This window comes from Idiotropiscis lumnitzeri, chromosome 1, assembly GCF_059441095.1.
Source record: "Idiotropiscis lumnitzeri isolate Australia: NSW breed Sydney's pygmy pipehorse chromosome 1, RoL_Ilum_1.0, whole genome shotgun sequence".
NCBI lineage: Eukaryota > Metazoa > Chordata > Actinopteri > Syngnathiformes > Syngnathidae > Idiotropiscis > Idiotropiscis lumnitzeri.
Genome location: NC_142391.1, coordinates 8,603,132 through 8,626,276, shown reverse-complemented (window position 1 = coordinate 8,626,276; position 23,145 = coordinate 8,603,132). Strand labels below are relative to the sequence as shown.

General features: G+C 38.2%; 3 protein-coding genes across 4 annotated transcripts in view; all 3 read right to left on the bottom strand.

Moving 5' to 3' along the window:
* Nucleotides 1-415: 415 nt before the first annotated feature.
* tmem234 (transmembrane protein 234) lies at nucleotides 416-3,091 on the bottom strand. The gene is made up of 5 exons (XM_088314866.1): nucleotides 2,842-3,091; nucleotides 2,385-2,536; nucleotides 2,231-2,297; nucleotides 727-819; nucleotides 416-600 (listed from the first exon to the last, which is right to left on the bottom strand). Exons 1-5 carry the CDS (start codon nucleotides 2,855-2,857, stop codon nucleotides 509-511), a joined length of 420 nt encoding a protein of 139 aa, XP_088170992.1. The 5' UTR covers nucleotides 2,858-3,091; the 3' UTR covers nucleotides 416-508.
* A 604-nt stretch (nucleotides 3,092-3,695) lies between these two features.
* On the bottom strand, nucleotides 3,696-13,314 carry ncmap (non-compact myelin associated protein). Its single transcript, XM_088306315.1, has 4 exons — nucleotides 12,535-13,314; nucleotides 6,647-6,744; nucleotides 6,483-6,567; nucleotides 3,696-4,422 (listed from the first exon to the last, which is right to left on the bottom strand). Exons 2-4 carry the CDS (start codon nucleotides 6,738-6,740, stop codon nucleotides 4,167-4,169), a joined length of 435 nt encoding a protein of 144 aa, XP_088162441.1. The 5' UTR covers nucleotides 6,741-6,744; nucleotides 12,535-13,314; the 3' UTR covers nucleotides 3,696-4,166.
* Nucleotides 13,315-19,183: 5,869 nt separating this feature from the next.
* rcan3 (regulator of calcineurin 3) overlaps nucleotides 19,184-23,145 on the bottom strand; it is a 38,903-nt gene continuing 34,941 nt past the window's right edge. For both annotated transcript variants that reach the window (XM_088314750.1, XM_088314758.1), the window contains 2 exons: nucleotides 21,983-22,154; nucleotides 19,184-19,641 (listed from right to left, as the gene is read on the bottom strand). In XM_088314750.1, the coding sequence (XP_088170876.1) occupies nucleotides 19,487-19,641; nucleotides 21,983-22,154 (327 nt within the window). In that variant the 3' untranslated portion in view covers nucleotides 19,184-19,486. The remainder of the gene's footprint in view (nucleotides 19,642-21,982; nucleotides 22,155-23,145) is intronic.

Genomic DNA, 23,145 nt, shown 5'->3' with positions numbered 1-23,145 from the left:
ATGAAAAAATGCGTTGCCATTTTATGGTGGCCTGCAAAGCCTCAATGGCATTTCTATTCATTTTGAGCAAGCGTGCGCAAACTACGGCCCGGGGGCCACATGCGGCCCGTTAAACGTTTTAATCCGGCCCGCCGAACTTGAAAAAAATTAAATGAATAAATCAAATGTTTTATTTTCTAAATAATGAGGTGCGTCAAAGACATATATTTTGTTGTAATGCTTTTGTTCACTTTCATTTCAAATTAAATGTTTTGGGGTTATTTTCTCAGATGAGGTGAGGTTACCAAAACACTCCATCCATCTGCTCCCTCTGTCAAATTTTAGAACCCATTGAGGCCCACCAATCAAAAAGTTTGCCCACCCCTGATTTAGAGGCAAGATGATTTGAGATATGAATGTTTTGAGTTGAGGGACAAATTAGACTCAGAAGTCATGGCAGCGCAATATAATAACAAGCATGTTCAGCAAAGATGCTCTTCCAAGTGCGTTCTTGCACACTGGAAGGTCATCAGGACTGAGCCCGTGTACCGACGTCATCCATGGAGCTTACGATACACAAAGTGACCCCAACCATAGTGAGGACCATTCCGGCAACGGCCTCTGAAAAGACACGGATAGATAAAGGTTCCAAAACTAAAGAAACCGTTTGAACAAGGCTGATGAAGTTGGCTTTTTTTTTTTCTTGTGGAAAAGCAAACTAATGCATCACGATGGAACCGGACTCACGTTTGCCTCCAAAGTGTTCGCCCAGCAACTTGCCAGTGAGCAGAGTCCACAGGAAGGTGAGAGAGTTGGAGACGGGGACAGCCAATGATAAGTCTGCATGAGAAAGGCGGAAGACGGAAATTAATGACAATTATTAAAAGACCCCCAAAAAAGATAATGAAGGGTTGTTTTAGCCAAAATGAAATATCGACAATTGAATACATGAATAAAATATGAATTGACTGATTTAAAATGTTTAATAATTAATTACATTGTCCATCATTCACACAAAATCATGACTCATCATGAGCAACTTTTTTCACAAACTTAAATAAAGCTATCAAAAAAATACGGCTTCAAATATTCAACTTTTTTTCTCATAAATAATGAGTTTGATCTAAAAAACATATTACTTTTTAAAAAAACATGACCAAAATTCACAGTTACAACTTATCTCGAAAATATGCAACTTATCATTGAGAAAATATATAACTTTTTTGCAAAAAAGAAAAAAATTATTTTAACCAAAAAATATTTAATTTGACTTTGAATTTGTGAGATTTTCTTGAAAATAAACAGCTCTATTGTTAACCTTAACGTTATTCACGTAAAATTCCAATTTATGTCAATATATGTGAATTTTTCCTCAAACATGAATAGCTTAGAAAAAATTCTCAAAATATTTTGACTTATTTCTCATAACATTATGAATTATCTTGAAATTATTTTTTCAGTTTATCTGATATAATAATAATAATAATAATAATAATAATAATAAAAACAACTTTATTGTCATTGAATTACCAATTGATACATCGTAAAAATATGCACAATTTTTCTGGAAATTACTATTTTTTTTCACTGAGAAATGAGAGTTTTTTCTCAATATAAAATGAATTTCTTCTCATTCGATTACAAATTATGCATCATAAAAATGTGCTTTTTTTCCACAAGAAAATGAAACCCTTTTCTCCTAAAATTTTACAATTTAGACTGCAATCTTAAAAATACACAACCTTTTATCTAAAAACTATGAGACCTTTGTAACCTTGTGTTATTTTTACAAAAATAGTTGACTTTAGAAAATGCAAAAATTCTGAATAAATGGCCATATAAACATTTGAGGCGAACAGGAATACTTCTGTTTACATGTTGTTGCTTCAGGTAACTAAATCTACAGTAAAACACATTTTTGTCACGGGCAACGTCGTTCAGGTTTCCTTCAGTGGGCCGATATGGTTGGATATACATAGCAAACTGTGGAATAACGACTTTTAAAATCAGAGGGCACTGACCGTTCATTCAAATATTTTTACATGTATTCCAAAAGTTAATTCGGTAACAAAAAATGCTGGCAATATCTCAACATTATTTTAAAGTGAAAACAATTTTCAATTTTGGTATAGCAAACATGAGGTTGATGCCCATAATTTGCTTTTGGGGGCCACATAAAATGATGTGACTGGCCGGATCTGTTCCCAAACCTTTGAGTTTGCCACCTGGGATGCACAGTATAATATCTCACCTGTGGTGGAAAGTGTGTAATAGTACACCAAGGAGCCACTTTGGTTCAGGACAAACGGGATGAGGTACTGAGGATGGACAGAGGAGCAAGCGCATCCATTTTATGCTGACATCATTTTTTAAAACAGAAATGAAGCGAAACGTGCTGTGTTTACCTTGATATTAAGGAAGAGAAACTTGAGCTCAGCAAGAAACTGAGCCACTTTGCCGGACTTGGACACATGTTCGATACCTTCCGTGCCTTTCTTCAGGAATGGGTTCGTGCAGCCCCACAACACGGACACCAGGAGGAGACTCAGCACTTCTCCTATTGTGCAAAACACACTTGGGTCGCTAAAATACGCAAATGTTTATAAACTCTTATCACTTATTCATGTTATACTCGGCCACTCGAGACATAAAAGTGATGAGTTCCGGTGTAGTTGGCTAACTTCCTTAACACGAGGGCTACGATGCTAGCTGTCAGATAGCTCCATGGAATTTATTTTATGAAGCCAAGTAGAATATTATTAATTTTGTTATTGCATAAAGTTTAAGATGAAATAATACAAACGTACAATTCGGGTTATAAAAGGGCTGAGACCACTCGAAAGACTGGAGTTGGCTACTTACCTAGCGTCACCATCATAACAAACTGCTGACGAGTTGCGTTCAAGACCGCTATTGAAGTGTTCGCTAAATGTATAAACAAGCAAAGAAGTGTTTGATGCACGTGAAAACGAAATCCGGGGCTATTGGTTTTTTTTTTCCAAGAAGACGTATTGAATTCGCCAGGAGCAGATTATAGCCTTCAAGTCCTCAATTTACTAGGTGTATTTAGCTGCTTTACATTGTCCTTCTTGAATGTTCCCCTATCGAGGAGGGTCTCCTCAGCATTGTTGGCAAACAGGAGGCGCAATATCCGTTTTTTTAACGATAGCCTGAACGACTCGTTTGCGTTTCCGTTTGTTTGTTGTTTTCACATCCGACCTGGATCAATTCAGAACCACCTCAACAAACAATTGGTCTTAAATAAAGATTGGATTATATTACATTGCCCCAAAATGCATCTAAAATATTTTTATTTGCGAACTATTTAATTAACACTTCTGAAATGACGTATTTGTTCAAATTAACTCCAACAATGTTACTATTTGTCATTAATGATACTATATTCATGTATGTGAGGACATCAATTATGTGAACGATTCTCTCACCAGAAAGGAATCAATATGCAACGCTATATAGATAAATCTTTCAGTGTTCACATTTTCAAATGAGCACTTGTACAGCATACATACACCAAAGTGGCAATTACATTTCCTTATTTCTAATTTCGTCTTTCATTATCAAGTATGCTATTCATTTAGCTGTGATGTGTCACCGAGATTGAACAAGACGTGGTGACTAAACAAATGCGTCCCGTCATTTAAACATTTGATACATTCTGCCATCTAGTGGAGAAGCATTTTATAATTGCCACTGAATACCAGAACATCCAGTTTTATTCAATTGCAATGCTATCTTAAGATAAGCACTACCATTATGGACAACAATGAAAAGTAAAGTGCAAAATTGGTTTGGCATCAGTACGTTTTACAAATAATAAAAAAATATGTGGGGAAAGGCAGACACTGGCAAGAAATAAAAGTGGAGGACAAATGTAGAAAGAATGTGTCACACTGGTGCTCAGGAATGAGTTATCTTTTTTTTCATTTCATAGTGGTTGTGTGTCTCATGCGATACGTTACTGTATTGAATAATTGTACACAGTTAAGACTAACCAAGAACTGGTAGTTAAAACACTGACTGTTTCGACAAAAAGCAGGCTCACATCACATCCTTCCTGAAGCCCTTTTGTGGTGTCTTTTTGTTCACATTTCATCTAAGATTAACCATAACAACGAGTCATATTTCTACAGGATTCAGTCTATAAAGGCAGGCGCGTCAATCTATTGCTACGTGTTTCCAGACGTGTCATGGATGGTAACCGCCGTGGATCCGCTGGCCGTGCTGAACTCGTCTATGCGGTCAACAGAGTTCATGTTTGCTCTTGGCCACTGTGATGAGACGGGGTTCGAATAGGGGACGTTGGCCGACACGGAGGTGACGCCGATGGTAGCCATCGGCATGGTCGGAACCGCAGGCTGGGACGTCTTCTTACGAGGTTTGAATCCCTCGCTGGAGCCCAAGAGCCGGGATGCGTGGGTCCGCCTGATCCCAGAAAACGGAAATTAAGGACAACATATCCACATGGAGTCAAAATATGCATTTTCTTTAAACAGCGGTACCCCAACGTACGAGTGTCGAGCAAGGTTATTATAGTTAATGAAAACTAACGGAATTACTCAAACTAAAATTGAAAAAAACTTTATATTAAGGAAATAACATGAAAATTAAAATGCTTTTCAAACATATGAAAACAAACAAAAACGACATCTTACGTTTTTGAAAATTATTCAAACTATTACTACAGTGATAATGTCCTTTGTGTTCGTTGTCAATTAATATCATACATGAGCTTTCAGGCTTTTTTTCCCTTTTTTTTTTTGCTGTACAGAAGATAAAATGCACCATATGTAAAAAAAAAAAATAAAAATAAAAAATAAACTAAAACTAAATCCAATACTAAAACTCGTAAAAGAAAACCTAACGGAAACAAAGCATTTTTGAAAAAAATACAAATGAAAACACCTGCATTAAGAACTAATTAAAGCTATCTGAAAAGAAAAACAAAACAAAATTCAAACTAACTATAATGAAAAATTAAAAACGGTTAAAACCCTGGTTTCGAGTGACCCGCAATATGAACTATTGCTTGATTTTTTTTTTCTCTTGAGTTACGAGCAAAAATTATAGCTACGAGGGCGAGCTATGGTAGCATTACGAGAGGCAAAACGCTTGCTTTAAGCTGCTTAATTGCCATTCTCAGTTTAAGTTTACTTAAAACTAAATGTGAACTAAATATGGAAAAAAAAAGAGAATTTGACAATTTGTACTTGTTGAAATCAACATAACATTGCTGTACGGAAGTCTGTTAGCTTAATGCTAACGCACAGTGCAAAATGCTAAACGTAAAGAGGCTAACCTAACTACCATCAACGTAGCTGCAATTAGAAACTTTTAAGCAACTCCGGAGATAATCATATAGTTTGGTTGAACATTTGTCGTCTAAATATACAATTGTGAACTCTATCTCTGTTTCACAGGAAACTTCAACAAGGAATAACAAACAGCTTGAAACAAGCCAACTTCTTTGGAGAACTGTGTGAGTGAGTCTAACAACAGGTGCTAAGGCAGTGCTTCTCGATTATTTTCTGTTACGCTCCCGCTAGCAAAAAGAAAACAATTCGCGCCCCCATCCCACCAACCACTCTCCGCTGCACCTATAAATAATAGCATTTTCGGTGCAAAACAAACCTACATTGTAGTTAATACTCGCTGCGCTTTTAATGGGCAATGAGAGCACCACTGCCAACTACTGGAGTGGATGTGCAATTATACTTGATTGCACTACGGCGGGAAAAAAAGCATGTTACCAGGATCACACGCGCCCCCCCCCCCCCTCCCGGTTGAGAAGCACTGTGCTAAGGAACACAATACAGTGCATCAATAAGTGTTTTGATCCGTTTAAAAGTTTTTAAAGGATGTGATTTTCACCTACTCTGAGTAGGTCTAAACCCAGGGTGGGCAAACTTTTTGATTGGCGGGCCACAATGGGTTCTAAAATTTGACAGAGGGGACCTGGAGCAGATGGATGGAGAGTTTTGGTAACCTCACCTCATCGGGGAAAAAAAAAATTCATTTAATTTGAAATGAAAATGAACAAAAGCATTACAACAATATATGTCTTTGAAAAACCACAGCATCTAGAAAAAAAACATTAACAAGGTTTATTCATAGAATTTTTTTCAAGTTCGGCGGGCCGGATTAAAACATTTAACGGGCCGCATGTGGCCCCCGGGCCGTAGCTTGCCCGCGCCTGGTCTAAACTGTCCTTGTATTATGATTATTGCCAATTGTTTCATTTTCCTACTTGGAGCTGACGTCATTTGAGTAGAAAAAGATTCACAGGGAACATGCTGACCTGGTTGTATGTGCAGTATTTGCATGTGACACACCTGGGACCTCATCAGAAATCAAAAGTGATAAAGTGTCTCAGTCTTTGTTTAAAAGCGGCTGCCAGCCTTCCCGGGCTTATCTTCCCTCCGTCTGTGTGTGTGTGTTTATTCCTTATAGTTGCTATGCACCATTGAAAAGGAATGCAGCCTTACTTGTTGTACGTCTTTAAGATGACGAGAAGAATAGTGAGTATGACAATTATACCGACGACGATGACAGCAATCATAGCGCCGGAACCTGGGAGGAAAAACAACAAAATGTGATTTTAGCGGCATGATGTGGGTCGATCGAAAACGCATCATGGGAAGGCTCTCACTCTGGATGAGGATTTGTTCTTTGGATTTGGTGACGCTGGAAGGTGATGTGGTGTTGCTTTCAGGTGAAGCGGTTGAAGTTTGCATCTTCAACATGAACCTGCATAAGCAACAAAAACTTTGCTTTTAAACACTATGAATGAGTATCTAATTAGAAATGTCCACAAATGTGTGAAGGGCTATGTTGAGCGATGCAATGACATCATCTGCAACTATGTATTTGACTTAGGTGTTTATGTAACTGTAACAACTGCCAATATTTGAGAAAACAAAAGACGTGATATTTTTAGAAACATACAAACAATTATGAAAGGCAAATTGGAGTTGAATAATTCGTCACAGGGCTCTTCGCCAAACCGCAGTTTAAGGGGAAGTCTTGCAAACATCACATGGCCAAACCCAGAAACCAGGTGAGCCGTCTGTGATGGTCGCAAGCTCACCCTTTTAGTCGACAAGTATCAGAATGAAACGGATATTTTTCTGCTCAATATTATTTCACAAACGCAATCTTTAACAGAATATGGTGTCGTGGGGCCGCATAAAACATATTAGTTGAAAGCTATTTTTTGACATGACTTCCCCTTTAAGAAATTCCGCCTTACTGATTTATTTCCCTCTGAGTAAAAACTGTTAGCTCAATTGTCACAATTGATTATCACATCTTTTCTGTGATTAATATGTCACTGTCACAAAGTTTTGTCTTTGTCTACACTTTGATTATCTTATAAATGGCTTGTCTAAAAGATTTTAGCCTCTCCTTTTCCTATTATTCTTTAAAAAATATATTGGCAATCAGATTACACAGCAGTATTTGTACAATCATTTCAATTTGAACAACACATTTCTTTAAAAGATTTTAGAAAAAAAAATCATATTAAAACAACAGCAAATTGGGACTCACCTATTTTTAAAAACGGAAATTAATTATTCACTAATAAAACAATCACTAATTAAAATTGGTATTTGGAAGTCGTTTGAACAAATATTGTACGGAGCAATAATTTTTTGCAGATTGTATCATCATTTTTTTTCTCTCAATTTGATCAACTAAATTTAAATTATGCTATGAACGTATCAGGATATTAAAAGGAAAAATTAGGTAGGGGAAACGTACAGGACATATCTTTGTTTTAGTTGAAGTTTATTTTTACCGGTAAATCTTGTGAAATAACATACTTTAACCCCTAGTCCCATTTTTTTCTTTTCACAACTTTCCACTAAATCATCTGCGAAAGACGTTTCTGTGACAGTACGTGAACACACGCGCACTCATATGTCACAAAAAAAAACATTTATTAAGAGACAATAAACTCTCGTGTTATTACACTGACAAGTAGAACGGCACACACGTCATAATGGGAGTTCCGTGTCTTCTTTTCACATGCGCAACAAAAGAGGAAATGATGACTCATGGAGGAAAATCAGTCAATAGTTAAAGACTCATGGATTCACCTATCTTTGGAGCCTTTTTTTTTTTTCCAATATTTAAAAAAAAAAATTACACCCATGTTTCATGTATTAAAGAAAACATTGTTTTTTTTTTTAATGCATCTATAATTGGCATCAATTTATACAGAATTTTTTGATCAATAGGCCAGTCCGGTCCTGCTACCCGCCGGATAATCGAGATGTATTTCCGTCATATTTTGTCATATGCTCAGTCCACAGACTGAGAAGAATTATTTATGCATTGCCGTGACATATAGTTTTGCACTCCTGCTAGACATCAAACATCACATGGCAATGTTGACCTATTATGAACTGCACCCATTAGCGGCAACATATCACATCACGTGGACTATTTGCAAAGGCGACAGCTTCTGATAAGTGGCTGCTTGATGGCCGGACATCCTGTCATTAATATCGCTCCGGTTCAAATGTTTTGGTCCAGGCTGGTTTTCAAGCTTGATTTCAAAAATACAAATTCATACATTTGCTGGTTTACTGTTTATCAGCTTTACAATGCATCTGTTATTTTCAACTCTTGTTACATTGTTAATTTTCTTAGTCCAGTCTTGAGATGAGAATAATAATCACGTGTCGGTGTAACAATTGAAAGGCCGATGACTGTATTTTGTCCACTCCAAAAATTAAAATATATCAAATAGTTTCCATCGCTCCCTTCATTCTACATCAGGGGTCTCAAATTCAATTTATGTGGAAGCCGCTTGAGATAGGGTGTCTTGGTCGCAAAAAAAGGTGTTAAATTATTCATAAACAACTAATTCTTCAACTTCTCGATCTTTGTTAATAAGAGTTCAGGATGTTAACGGTTCTTTGGAACATGAACAGGATAGGTGACCCAGTTGACTCTCTCATCTCCCTGGTACCTGCTCGTCAGCATGTCTAGTTGCGTAATGATATCCTTTAGCAGGCAACTTTCTCTGTGCATTCAAGATATGTCAGTCTGGCCCTCGTTATCAAAAAAAAAAAGAAAAAAAAAATCTGTCTCCCATTTATCTTGAAATTGTCTGTTCTCATCACTAACCTTTCTCTTCATGGCAGGTTTTGAAAAAGACATAACTAGGACTGTGTGACAAGATATCGTTTCCTTTCACTTTGTGTCACCTCAGAATTATATTTTGCCGAAAGCTGTCATGAGCCTCAGCAATGGTTGCTCATAAGCGATAAAAAAAAAAAAAAAAAAAGCACACGTAACACGGCAAAAAAAATGAATTTTTTTTAATAAAAACTAAACTTTGGTGTCAAGGAGAGACCCTTGTGCTACATCATCAGCAGCTGTGTCATCGTGACGTATATTCACGATACCATCTGCGTAAACGTGCGTCAGTGGACGGGATATGTCAGGATGATGTATTTGCATACATCAAGCAAAGGGGAACGTTAGCAAATCAGGCCATCGGTCGGCGCTTCCTGTTCGGCGTGTGACAATCTCCGCAGAGTTCCACAAATCATCATGTGATGCCCTTTCACCTTCAGTAAACAACAAGTTTAATGGTCTGTCATCCATGCAGAACAGGAACTAAATTGAGGTGTACGTTTGAAGACCGCTGTGGCACAATGAATCACGTGAAAGTGATTCAAAGAGAACATACAAGTACATTGAGGAAAAACTACAATTTAATTCAGAAGATCAGTTCAAAAAGCAAAGCTCATATAAAACAAATTAGTAAAATACTGTACTTCAATTTAAAAAAAATAATTTTTGTGACAATTGACCGTCTCAAGAAATATGTTCACTCTTTGACTTGAGCTTCTGAGTAAATTAACTTTTCTATGAAAATTCGAATTTATTGAAATTTCCCCTTTAATACACATTTGAAGTTCAATTTCCAGATGAGCTCACAAACACCAACGACAAAATAAGTGGAGTCCCGAGCATTACATCACACTTTCCACAAATATGACTGACATGCTGCACTGAAATTGTTGCATGTTTCCAAGAACACAATAGCGTGCTGTCATATTTTAAGGTTAGGGTAATTCATTTTTAGAACATCAATGACTAGCAAAATAGATTTTCTAGCAACACCCTCTTCAGAATATCAGCTTCCTTCTAATGACAATGTGCTATTTTTCACCCCCAAAAAATCCTACGCACTTACAGTCCATCAGAAACAGTCGAGCCAAAATAGAAAAATAGAACAGGAACTTAATGTTCTGCAGCACAACATGAACAATACAATTAAATGAATGAAATCAAATAAATATGAAAATGACTGTTAACAAGTAGATGCTAACGTAATTAGCATGTAGCAAGCATGTGAAGCTAATGCCCGGCATGACCAAATAAGCTAACGTTTTCATTATTTTTCTGTCAAATGTTGAGTAATTTTATTGTATTTTCGTTTTCTTATTTGTAAGGCAATTTCTCTTTACACTTAGTGACACTTGTCAATGTCAAAATGTTGCCTAAACGTTCCCTTTAAGTAACAAAAAATAAATAAAATTTTTACGATTTTTTTTACGATTGCCTTGTTCTTTTTTTTTTAATTTTTACTATACACATATATATATATATATATATATATATGTATATATATTTGTAGTTTTTTTATTATAATTTAGTTATTTTCTAAATATTTGGAATTTACATGGTATTTTATATACACATAATCTGACCCACTAGTGAGACGAAGCAGAAAAGCAGGCAGAATTAAAAAAAATAAATAAATGAAAAAATTAACCCCATCTTTGACCAGCCTGGCTCATCCGTCGGTTTTAAAAGGCAAACATGAGCCTACAAAGTTTGCTCACACTTATCGTGTCGCCATCTTCTGCTTTTTAAGCCAGCTTCACTCGGCTGACACAATCTATTCTAACAAACCGGATCATGCGAAGACTTTATCGTCTCGATTCCAGCTAATCATTCACCTTTAATATAGAAGACACTCACAAGCAGTAAAATGAAGACACCGTTAATTATTTAATTATTTGTATTATTGCAAATATCGTACCGAAAGATCTTTCTGTTATTTCATACAAAACAGTTGAGGGATTTTTGGAGCATTCAAATATGACACAATGCCAATTCTGCACCACCGCACACGTACGTCCTTAGCATGGAGGGTGGCATTTTCTATTTTCAAACTTTTGCAGACAACTAAGAAACACTTTTTGAAGTTACATAAGTGAAAGTGTATACTGTGTTGGCATGTCATGGAATGCGAAGCAAAGCCACACTGATAAAATGATAGCAGCCAGGATTGTGGTGGGAATATGAAACATAATCCTGCTACAGCAAACAGAGCTGTCTAAACTTTGCATGTAGAAAAATCAAAAGATGCCAGGGCTACTTTGACATTCTTGTTTTGCTAATTCATTATACTTACCTGCTCCGTTTGTAAAGTAACCTGAGATGACCTCTGTTGGGATTTGGTGCGGTGTGAATAAAATAGAATTCAATTTAAATTCGGAGTTGGTCGTGAACACTAAAAAAATAATTTAAATTTAAAATATTAAATCTGTGAGAGTGGATGAACCTCAATAAAGCAGAAGTTGTAAACGTTTTTTTTGTGTCGATGTATAAATTGAAAAGTTTGATACAAAACCAATTTGTTAGTAGTGATTGTTGTAGTAGTAACAAAATTTTAACTCCGATTTTCATTTATCGTGGGGCCTTGAGAGTTCAATTCATTCCACGACCGGATTTATAACTCAAAATACTTCAAATCTCAAATAATCTTTCCCTATTGAAATTGATTCAAATGGGAAGAATTTGTTCCAGTGACCTCCGCCCAAAAAAAAACGTGTTTTCTTTTTTAATGAGGAAATTGCACTCTACAATACAGTACTTTAAATAACACTCATGACATTATCAAATTGAGCTAAAAATATATTTTTTTTAAAATGTGTCACATTTTGCCGCTCACCTCCGTCACCTGGGGGCAGCATACAATAGAAAGATAGCTGTACAAGACATTTCAGCGCCTCACTGAGGATAAATAATATATGACTGAATACCGTTAATAATGAATGTCTTAATGTGTTGCTGCACTGTTTGTATACAAATCTCAGTTGCACAAACAGTTGCCATTGGACAACGTGCTAGGTGCTTGTTTTAAATACACAATGAGGTATTCCCCTACTTTTATGTTTAGTTTAACAGTAAACGTACACTGGGCATTAAACAGCTTGAAACCACTTTTTTTTTTTTTTTAGAATTTGTCACTATTCAACAAACTTCCGTTTCTTATTAAGCGAGTTAATTTAAGCTTACCGCCACCATACAGTGCTATTAACTCAAGTAGCGCCAAAAAGACATAGCAAAAAAAGTGGCCTGTATTTTGAAAAACTCATAAGCTAAGTCACTCGTATCTCAAGGCTTCACTGCCTTCTTCCAATAGTCTGACAATAACTTCCAAGCATCAGTTACCGAACCACCCGGTCCCCAGAAGTCCCAAAAATCAGAAAAGTGTATGGAACTTACCACCAACGCTCTTCTGTGATATCAGTCCGAGCTTTCTCCTGGTGGAAGGATGAGGAGCACACGTCTCGCCACCTCACCAACCCCCCTCCCTCTCTCTCTCACTGGACAGAGGGGGGCATAGTCCACGAGAGAGGAGTGAAGTCCTATCCAACGTCGGCAACTCCCCCCACCACCTCCTTCGTCTCACACAGGACAATAGGGTTTAAAAACAAGCGGGATGCCACTCTCTCTCTCTCTCACTGTGAGTAAGTGAGCAAGAGGAGGAGATTTCTTACCTGGTGTGCCGGGACAGAGTCATAATGAGGCAGCTGGTTTTTCAGGTCCTCCCACTCGGGCCTCGTGTCGGGCTCGCCGTGGCGCCTGGCGGATCAAAAAAAGCAGAGGTGGCCACACTTGCCGTGGAATCGGCGGAAAGTCTCACGCCAGGGTGTGCCTGGTTGAAACATTAAACTCGATTAGTTCAGGGATTCCTAAACATGATACTTGATAATGCCATGAGGTTTTGCAATTTTGATCATGAAGTGTTTTATTTTAATTAGGGCTCAACCAACATGGATTTTTTTTTAAAGCGGACATGAATCCGATATTTGGCAGAATAAAATGCGGATAATCGATTAATTTCCGATTAGTTTAGAAAATATATATTGAGCAAAAAACTGCTTTTTGAGTCACTTAACGCTCACAACAGTAACAATATTAATTAAAGGCAGATCATTTGACCTTTTACTCTTTGTTTAACTTTAACACACAGGAAAAAAAAAAAGAAATGCAAAAATATGCCGTCTTGTGTTGTTACGTGTTAATAAGTGTAATATCGGCCGGCCTATTGATCGATCAAATATTGTGCAAAAACACAAACTTTCAATGAACATGCAATAAATGTTACTCAAATAAAACATTTGTTATACGGAATTATTCTATTCTACTTGCCACGTGCTGCCTCAGGGGGCAGTGTTCTGCATACATGCAGATAAAACACAGATTTAACGTGAAGACACAAAGAACGCCGGCGGTAATACAACTCAGATTTCACCGAGTAAAAAGAATATATAGCAGTGAGTATAATTATATTACTAAATATTCATTAGTTAAAGACTTTCCCTACAACATCTATTTTTTTACAAGCGCATCAATAGCATTATGTTAGCATTGAGCTAGAGGACTTGTAAGACAAAGCCATGCAGTTGCTTGAATCACCATGTAAATTATTTTTTTTCGCGTTAATTTTACTGTAAACTTTAACTGTGAGTGTCATGTAAACAGCTTGAAGCAAGCCCTTGTGGATTCTTTTTGAGGACCCATTCACTGACTAACAAACTATATGACAGGCTAGTAAAATAAATTTGGGTGACGGCGTATCCGCATGTTTGAGACTTGACATGCAGTATTGGTACATCCCAAATCTCAACATTCAAGTGCATCGCAATAGATTTGGAATAGTGTGGAAAACTGAAAAGAAGTTTGTTTGGACTTTTAATGAGGTCTGAGTGACTTTCCGGTTTACTTTCTTGAAGCGTTATCACAAATCCAGTTGTCTTAGCACGAGCATACGAGTGGTTAAATATTAACTACAATAGTTGTTGAAAGGGTATTAAGGTAAAAGGGTGTGTTATAAACACGGTCACATTTCTGCCGAAGTGAATATGAGCGATATCTCGGTCTTGTTATTGTATCTCTAGTAACACACCCTCGTTTGTGGTCCCCCCTACCCTTCAATAGTGCCAACAAATCACTGCGCTCTCCAGTTACTATCCGGAGGATATTAAAGCAGCGACTGTAGCGTTTTTGTGAGCAAGTTTGAAGTGAATGCATTGTTCAGCATTCCCAGGTGTTCCCATGTCGCTGCACCAGAGTTACATAAGAAGAGCAGCCATTTAAAAACCCGCAAGGAGGTCAGCTTTCACTCCGCAAAAGAGGTGGATGCAGCCAACCACGGCTGAAAAGTGAAGTTTTAACAAACGGTTAAAGTTTACTCAACTTAGGTGTGATAATTTTGAAATGATATGAATGTTCTGAACTCCTGTTTTCACCACAGTGCAAATGTAGCAAAACTTCCCAAAATTGACGTCGCACATGTTGAGAGTGAACACACATACACTGGTGCCTTAAGATATGAGTGACCCAACTTATGAGTTATTTGTGACACGAGCCGGGTCCAGATTGAAAGTTTTAAATGAGCGCTGGTGCCAGTGAATGCCACTCAACTCACAACAAGCAGCAGTTTGGGAACAATACTTCAAAAAGGAGGCTTCAAGCTGTTTATTGCCACTCTCGGTTGAAGTGAAAATAAAACGAAGAGAATGATTGGGAATTGCAAAGTATTTAAGTGGAGCAAATGACATAAATCTCCTAGATGAAAAAAAGAGAAAATAAAAAGTTTTTTTGATTTTGAAGAATAATCTGTTATGTTAATTCCGACACAAATTCATTTCCATATGGTTGCTTTCTAATGACAAAAAAAAAGACATAATATTCATGTCACTCACCACAAGAATAAAGCGGTAAGTTTCCCTCTCGATGCAAAAGTGGACTTTTGAGCAGCATCTCCCAGAGTTGCATCGTTTCCATCTGCTTGTGTATTTCCAACCAGACGTTCCAACTCATACACTCGAAGAAATCAGTAGCGGGCCGTGCATTTCACACCTACTTTGCCCAACTTGAATAAATCCCCCTCATCATACCGTCATTTACGACACGACTGCTGGAGAAATAATATCCAGACACACACTTACCCACGACTCAGTGTTGGACGACCTCAGCTCACCAGAGCGAGCTTCTCTCTTGAGAATGGCCTCGCAAGTGTATCTGCAATCAAATCCACACTTTTCCCACCTTCGGCCAATGTGGGTTAAAAAACAGCAAGAATAGATTTTAGATTTTCAAATGGCCAAAATTAAATAAATAATTACAACATGAAATGTTTAATTAAAATTAATTATCCATCCATCCATTATCAGTTCTGCTTCTCCTCACGAGGGTAATTGTTTCATTCATTCATTAAATATGGAATTTAATAAATCATATCAATAAATAAATGCCCCCTAGCATAATTAAAGAAAAGGGTCATTAATTACATTTTTCATGTATTAATTAAATACAGAATTAAATTAATTACCAATAAAATATATATATATATATATATATATATATATAGGTCCTAACATCAGTTTAGTTCCTCATCTAGTCAAGGCAAATCCATTCCAGAATAATGGATTGATGCCAACCGAGTGTCTCGTGAAAATATTCCGATTCACTTGGTATGAATATTCAAGCAAAACAACTAAATACAAGCCTCGATCGCTCAGTCAATGTAGCTCACAAAAGTCCTCCATCGTCGTAGCCGCCATGTTTGCAACCACTTCAGGCCAAAGCAACGGCTTAGACAAGATTTGAGTTAATCAGCGTTTAGCCCCGCCCTCTAATTTTGAAGGACGAGTTTGATAGATAAAATAAATTCACGAAACACTGCAACACGGTACCATGAAATAATGAATTAAATACATAAATAATTATTAATTTACACCTAACAAAAAAACTGTTAAGACATTTTTGGGATGATTTAGAGCTATAAAGGAGGTTAAACATACATTGTCTTTTTATAAACGACACCAAACGTGGTTTTTAAGAAGAAGTCTTTATGTATGTTCTCTATGTGAAACAATTCTACACAAATAGAAGCAGATACTGTTAAGAGAGAAAACATGAAAACACACAGACCGGTATTATCACAACTGTAAATTATTGCTCATTTTTGCTACTTTGTTTTCAGGATTTTACTACCGTACAAGACATATTAGTCACATGTCAAAATAGTCAACAAAAAATGAAATAAACAATACAACAGTGACAAACATCGTTGAGTTTTTTTTCTCTGAAATGATCATTGCACTTCTTCATCATCATCATCGTCGTCCGAGAGAAGCCGTGACAAAGCGCGCGTGGACGCACACGCACACATACTGCTGGGACGGCGCCTCAGCAACATAAAAATTTGGCATTATGTACAAAAATATACACGTACACACACGTCTGTGAGCACAGAGAGTACAAAAAAAGTCATCACGTCGCTGGCCCTTTAAGAAGGGCCCCGCCAAACTGCTTTCCGTTTCTACGTCACATATCAACATCTTGAATAAAAACGTTTAGGAGATGCTTTTGTTTTGAGGGCCAACACACACACACACACACACACACACACACACACACACACAAAAAGCAACAGCTGAAATGTTGTGACGTAGGGAAAAAAAAAACGAGTGCCACATGCTCGTGAAGGCCAGTTAAGGTGTCGGACGAACGCTAACAAAGAAGAAACGTATGTGCTTCCTAACTGGTGCGAAGGAGGCCATCACAAAAAAAACAGAGTTAAAGTGCTCACATGCATCTTTTAGTTTACTAAAAAAAATCGCAGTCTTACCCTCTAAAACGTGATCATGGATGAGGTTTACAAAGGGGTGGGCAACCTGCGGCCTGTGGGCCATAAATGGCCCAGGGAGCGCACCTGTCATGCAAATCCAAAGACAAATTAAACTCTCGGAGGAACTCCTTTTAAAACAGTGAACCCACAATGTATGACAAACATTTGTTCTGTTGTACACTACTCATATAAAATTAGTGTTCTTGGGATTTTAGGTGAAATTTAAGGATGATAGTCAAATTTTTCAATGTTGGTGGTATTTTGTTGAATGACTGTTCAGATGTTTGAGGCATCACTAAAGCAAAAAGTCACTGTTATGCACATATTTCCACAAAAAAGCTTGTTTTCTGCGATTTTTGGTCAAAAATAGGTGATTTGGGTGAGCCCAAACCATGTTCGACTGTTGATTATAAAAAGGAACAAAAGGTACAAATAAACCTTTTTGGGAGTGATAAAAGAAGAGTCTAATGTTTCATTTATATTATCTGTCTACATGTGTTGCTCAACTGTTTGTATTCAAATATCCATTTCTCCCAATAAACAACTATTGATACGGTTAGCATGTCAATGGCATTTGTTCGGATTAAGCTAAACGGACTGTTCATTAGGAACATCTATGGAATAGTTTGAAATACACAATTATCTTTAAGGTTAGTGAGACGATAAACTTCAACCGGGATTGGCTTCAAACATCTTGAAGCCTCTTTTGTTTTTACGTGTTTTTCAATATTCCTCAAACTGTTGCTAAAAGTAGAAGAATTCGAGGTGGACGTCATTGGAAAAGAATTCGTCTCCTTGAAGGAGAACAGCGAGTTGTGCAAAACGCATCGCAACATTGAAAAGTTGAACATGAACTCAAATTAAGTTCACCTGTTTAGGCTACAATGCATTTTATGCTCATTCCGAAATTCCACCCGAAATAGCAATATCCTTAACTTTTTGGGAGTAGCGTATGCATCTTTCATGGTTCATGTTTCCCCACCCCTACGCTAACGTAATAAGGCTTAAACAAATTAATAAAGAAAGTACAAATTAATCCATCCATTTTCTATACTATACTCCGATCACCAGCCAATCCACCTCACATTCTCACCGATGGACAATTTAGACTTGTGTAGGCTCTGGCAAAAATGCTTTTTCTAGCTAGCCACTAGGCTAGTTAGCTTCTCGTATACTCACGCTGCTGCCAACAATGAATTGCTATACAGATTTTTAAAATGAGAAAAAAAATCATTACCTGCGTTAACTACTCTTACAGTGCCCGGGGTAATCAACATGACCGACACATATCGATGTCTCCACCGACAGCCACGAGTTGTACACCTCATTAGTCGCAGTTTAGTTGCTAGCCAACCGCCTGATTAGCTGGATCAGGCATCTCAGCCAGTGTGCTTTCCTCGGTCTGTCTACTGCGCCAAATAAATACAGTTAACCCTTAATTATTTATTTCGTCGTGTCTTATTAGCATTGGTGAACACATCTAGCGGATATGAAGAAGACATGACTTCGTGAAATAAAACGATGTGAGGCAGAGCTGGGTGAAAACGCATTCAATAACAGCAACTAAATACTGTCAATCCCTCTCATTGTGGGAAATACGTGAGAATGCTTTGGTTGACATCTCATCAGGCAGCTTTCCCTCTTGGGACTAGAAAAACGTCTACAAAGACCAAAAGCGTTATGTACAAGCCGGGGTGAAAAAAAGCGTGAGGTCGCTCCCACCCTTGCAAAAAAGGAGTTGCGGTCCGAATGAAAGATGGAAGGAGTTTGAAAATTTCAAATGAAGGAAGGGGGGAAAAATGCCATTTGGACTTCTGCATGCAAACACAAAAAAAATCGTCTGCATCTTAAGCATGCAAAAAGTGTATCGAGTACACACTAAGAACACACATCTACTAGTTAAATTAAATGAAAAAAAAAAAAAACAGGAGAAATATTCAGCCACCACAACTTTTTTAGTCACATATGGCGCTCCGTGCAGTGTGTGTGATGTTAAATATTCACTTTATTAGTATTGTTTCACGCCGTAGAGTATATACATGCATCCCGATACGAGCTGATATGAAGATGAGTGGAAAAAAAAAGGGGCAGAAAAATGTGCAAATCACCCCAAAACACACGAGTCATCGCAAAATGAAACAATGAGGTGTGCGGGGGAGCTAACACGCTAATTGGACTAGCGTCGTGTATAATTTGAGTGTTTGGTGTGTTTGTGTGTGTATGTGTGGCGGAGCTTCGGCGAGCCGGGGCGGAGTCAAGGCTGCCCCACCGGAGGAATGTGTGTGTGCGTGCGTGTATGTGCGTGTACGCGTCTCCTCATGCGTTCCCTCCGAGCCGCCTCATCCGATGGCCCACAAAAACTGGAGCAATGTTTGTCTGTTTTTGAGCTGGAATGACGGCGGCAGCACTCTCTGCGAGTGCAAAGATGGGAGAGATAGAGAGAGAGTGAGAGAAGAGGCAAAAAGAGAGAGCGAGAGAAAGAGGGCGTGCTGCGCTGCAGGTTAACAAGCGGCCTGTGGGGGAGGGGGCAAGGGTCTAGTTGAAGACCTTCGGGGGTCCGTCGGGACGTCTGGTCTGCACGATTTCCTGCTTGGGCCGCGCCGCTTCATCGTCCTCCGTCTCGCTCTCGCACACGTGCACCACCACGCTCGGGGTGGATTCCGTTCCAGCGTGCAGCTCGTACTTCTCACCTGTCACAATGACATTTTTATTATTTTTTTATGATATGAAGGGTCAAGTGGAGCCCCACACAATTTGTGGGGAATAGCAAGTGAGCAAGAACACACCCCCACAAATGAAATGAATGGATAAATAAATAGTCCTTGAATTAAAGGTTGAATTTTCCTTTTTTTTTAAATGATGGTCCTATATTATTTAGAAAAAAATACATCAGAGGCTCAAGAACACATCTTTACCAGGGGCGCCAATAATGATAGCGGACAGAGATCGATTTTTTTTTATTCAAATTGGCTTTCGATATATATTCTTTTATTTGTCATTCAGGCATACTCAAAAAGTTAGTACTTTTACTTTACTTAGATTTGATTATGCAAGTGCTTAACTTATTTTTATGCTTGTATAAATTCATGCATAATACATCTTAATATGAGTTAAGGATGTATAAATATTCATTGTCAAACTTGATTTTGGGGAGTTCACAGTACACCACGTCTCTAAAATGCAAAATGCGACAAATTAAATAAAAATAAAAACGATCTGCATAATGGTATACACGCACCAGACTTCAAAGCATAATACTCTACACTATCGCTTTGCACGATATGAAATAAGCCAGGCAATGAATGAAAGTGTGTTTTCGCTCCGATGTGACAAGCACAGGTGACTCAGAATGAAAGAATACGCTCTCCAGATTGCATCGCAGTTGCCACGGCGATAAGATGAGACAGGAAATTGGCCCTGAGAAACAACAAAACGACAATGTGCCGTCATTACTGTGAGCCAACAGAGGGCGTGAGTGCGCTGTGGGCACAAAACCGTCACCTATCTGGACTCAAGAGTTGAAGCCACTTCCTGACTCCCTGCGTTGACATGGTAACAGAGCAGCGCCATTGTCCAAACAGTCCTCTTTGGAGGGACTGTCCGTGCGAGGACACTAAATAGGTTTTAGCTGATAAAGGGGGAAAAGGAAAAAAAACAACAGATAAGCTTTAAAGAGCACAAACAGGGCGACGCTTTCCTTTGTGTTTGCTGGCATTTTCTCGAAAAGGTTGCTATCTGAAATGTGACTCACGTCTCACACCGCGCTGACATTAGCAACGAGGCTGCCGCTCGATAATAGACACCATACCCCGATTACTGTTCTTATTGGGTGCAAATAAAAACCAATAGATGCCTCACTTTCACCATCAAAAGAAGCAAAATCGGTAGTGGCAGTAATAATCGCAAACCACGGACGCTAGTGGTGACGCGGACATTAAAGATGACTCAGTTGCCAACCAAAACAGCAGCACCTAGCAATGCGTATAGCGTTTGTGGAGTCTTCGTGCACGTTGTGAACCATGTGACATTTGTTCTGTTTGTGCGTAATTGATGGCAGTCCAAAAAAAGGTTTGTAATTGACTTTAGCTTTTATTTTCGGCAAAGGCTAAGGCCTGACTTAATGAAGCACCTCCCCTCATTTCAACATAGTTGCGTAGCGCCAAGATGCCATAGGGTGGCGCCAAAGCAATATTTTTATATTAGACATGGCTTCGGTCTGAGCACAAACGAATGAAATGTCAAATTTCAGCAATTGCAGAAACTGCAGTGCCCTTTTTTTGACATTTGCATTTGCAGAGAGTAATTTGATAGACGGCACACACCATCTGCAGTTGAGTGAATTGTATTAAAAGTACTGTGCATATTACAATACTATAACCAAGCATTATATATTTGTGAAAACAGAACTAGATCTACAACATTGTTCAATACTTTTCAAAAAATGCATTCTTAAAAATGATTGCCTCTTTTCAATAGACGCTCACCACATCCAAGAAAAAACAAAAAACAAAGCGGGTTTTAACTGGAAATATTCAAGTAAATAGTTATTTGTCATATTTGTTCAGTTTGTTTTTTACTGATTTAGTGACGCAATTAAGCTTGCTTTATTATGTAATACAGCAGAACCATAAGATATTTTTTTTTTGCTCCAGTGACTTAAAAGGAAAAATTATGAAAAAAAAAAAAAGCTTTTTTTTTTCTTGTTAGTAAGTATCTTGGGAGGAAGGCTGGAACGGATTAATGGCATTTCCATTCATTTCAGTGGGGAAAGAAGATTTGAGATATGGAACAAGTTAAACTCATATTTCAAGGCAACACAATATTCCCACTTAGCAGTAAAAAAGTTGTTTCTCATGAGCTTTGAAGAGCTTCCGGTGGCAGTATTACGCAGTGTTCATTGAAAGCGATCAAAGAGGAACGTCAACAACTCAACGGTAACGATTCACGCAAGTCGAAACAGCTTGTTGCTCCTCCTGACAAGCGTCAAGTCATTATTCACTTTAAACTGCAGTCGCGTTAATGACTACTCACCAGGTCCCAGCTTGGCGACGGCGCACAGCAGGTCGTAGTTAATGACCGGCGTGGCGTCCTCGCTCTGACTCCAGCCTACGGGCGGCGAGGCGGGCGGCGAGATCAGGAACTGTTTGACGGGCTGTGGGGGCGCCAGGTAGGATTTGTCGATGTCCTCGTCGCCATTTTGGACCTGGCGGCAACAATGATGACAACAAGTGATGTCAGGCGTTTTATATAATGTCCCGTCTTGAAAAAAATCTTTTTTTTCTCAATTCAGTTGTACAGTTTAAAAGCAGGGGTGCACTTTTTTTGGGGGGGGCTTTGGTTCCAGAGGAGCACCAAAGGTTGTTGCTCGGCGCTCACTTTTTCCCCCCTAAGCCACCAACCTCACTGGCAGTGGCTATCCAATGATTTATTTTTAGAGCGATGCTCATGAGTCAGAGGTAAAGAGTGCATAAAAGAGAGGAAATATCCAAAGTTTAGGACCCTGAATTAAAGGAGCTAAAGTGCATGAAAGCGGAATGTGTCTTTTGCAAAGTAGAACTGACTGAAGGTAGACAACAACAAGCCTCCGGTCAAGTAGCCATCATAAGCAAATTTAAAATAGCCTTTCATCGCCAGTGAGAACAAAATGTACAGCCCGGAGAAGGCTGGGCAGCCGCTGACGCACTTTTAATCAATTTATTGAACAAAGGTAACAACATAAATAGGAGGACATATTCACACGCGAGCTGCCGTTTGCCACAACTGACCGACTCAGTCAACTTGCCAACCAATTCTACACTGCTATCCGGTGACAACCACTTCCTTTAACAGGCCAGGCCGTATCTTTAAAGTCATATCCAAATAGTCACTATGGACAAATAAAATACCTGCACTTCATATGCATATAGTGTTGGACTTATGTATAAATCTTAAATAGGTAGATATGGTCGCTACTTCATGGATTTTTGTCTAAATGAGGTATTACTGTATAATTCACATTTACGTTAGAAACGTTAATAATTACGTTGGTTTATTTATTCATTTTTTTATCGATCACGAAACCGGCCATTTGAACATGGGTGTGCAGACTTTTTCAATTCGATGTGTCTACCGGTACATGTGATTGACTTCTTTTAAAAGCACATTCAACTTCAGTCAGTGTGTAGTTAATGACAAGCTTTGTACCAAAACCGACA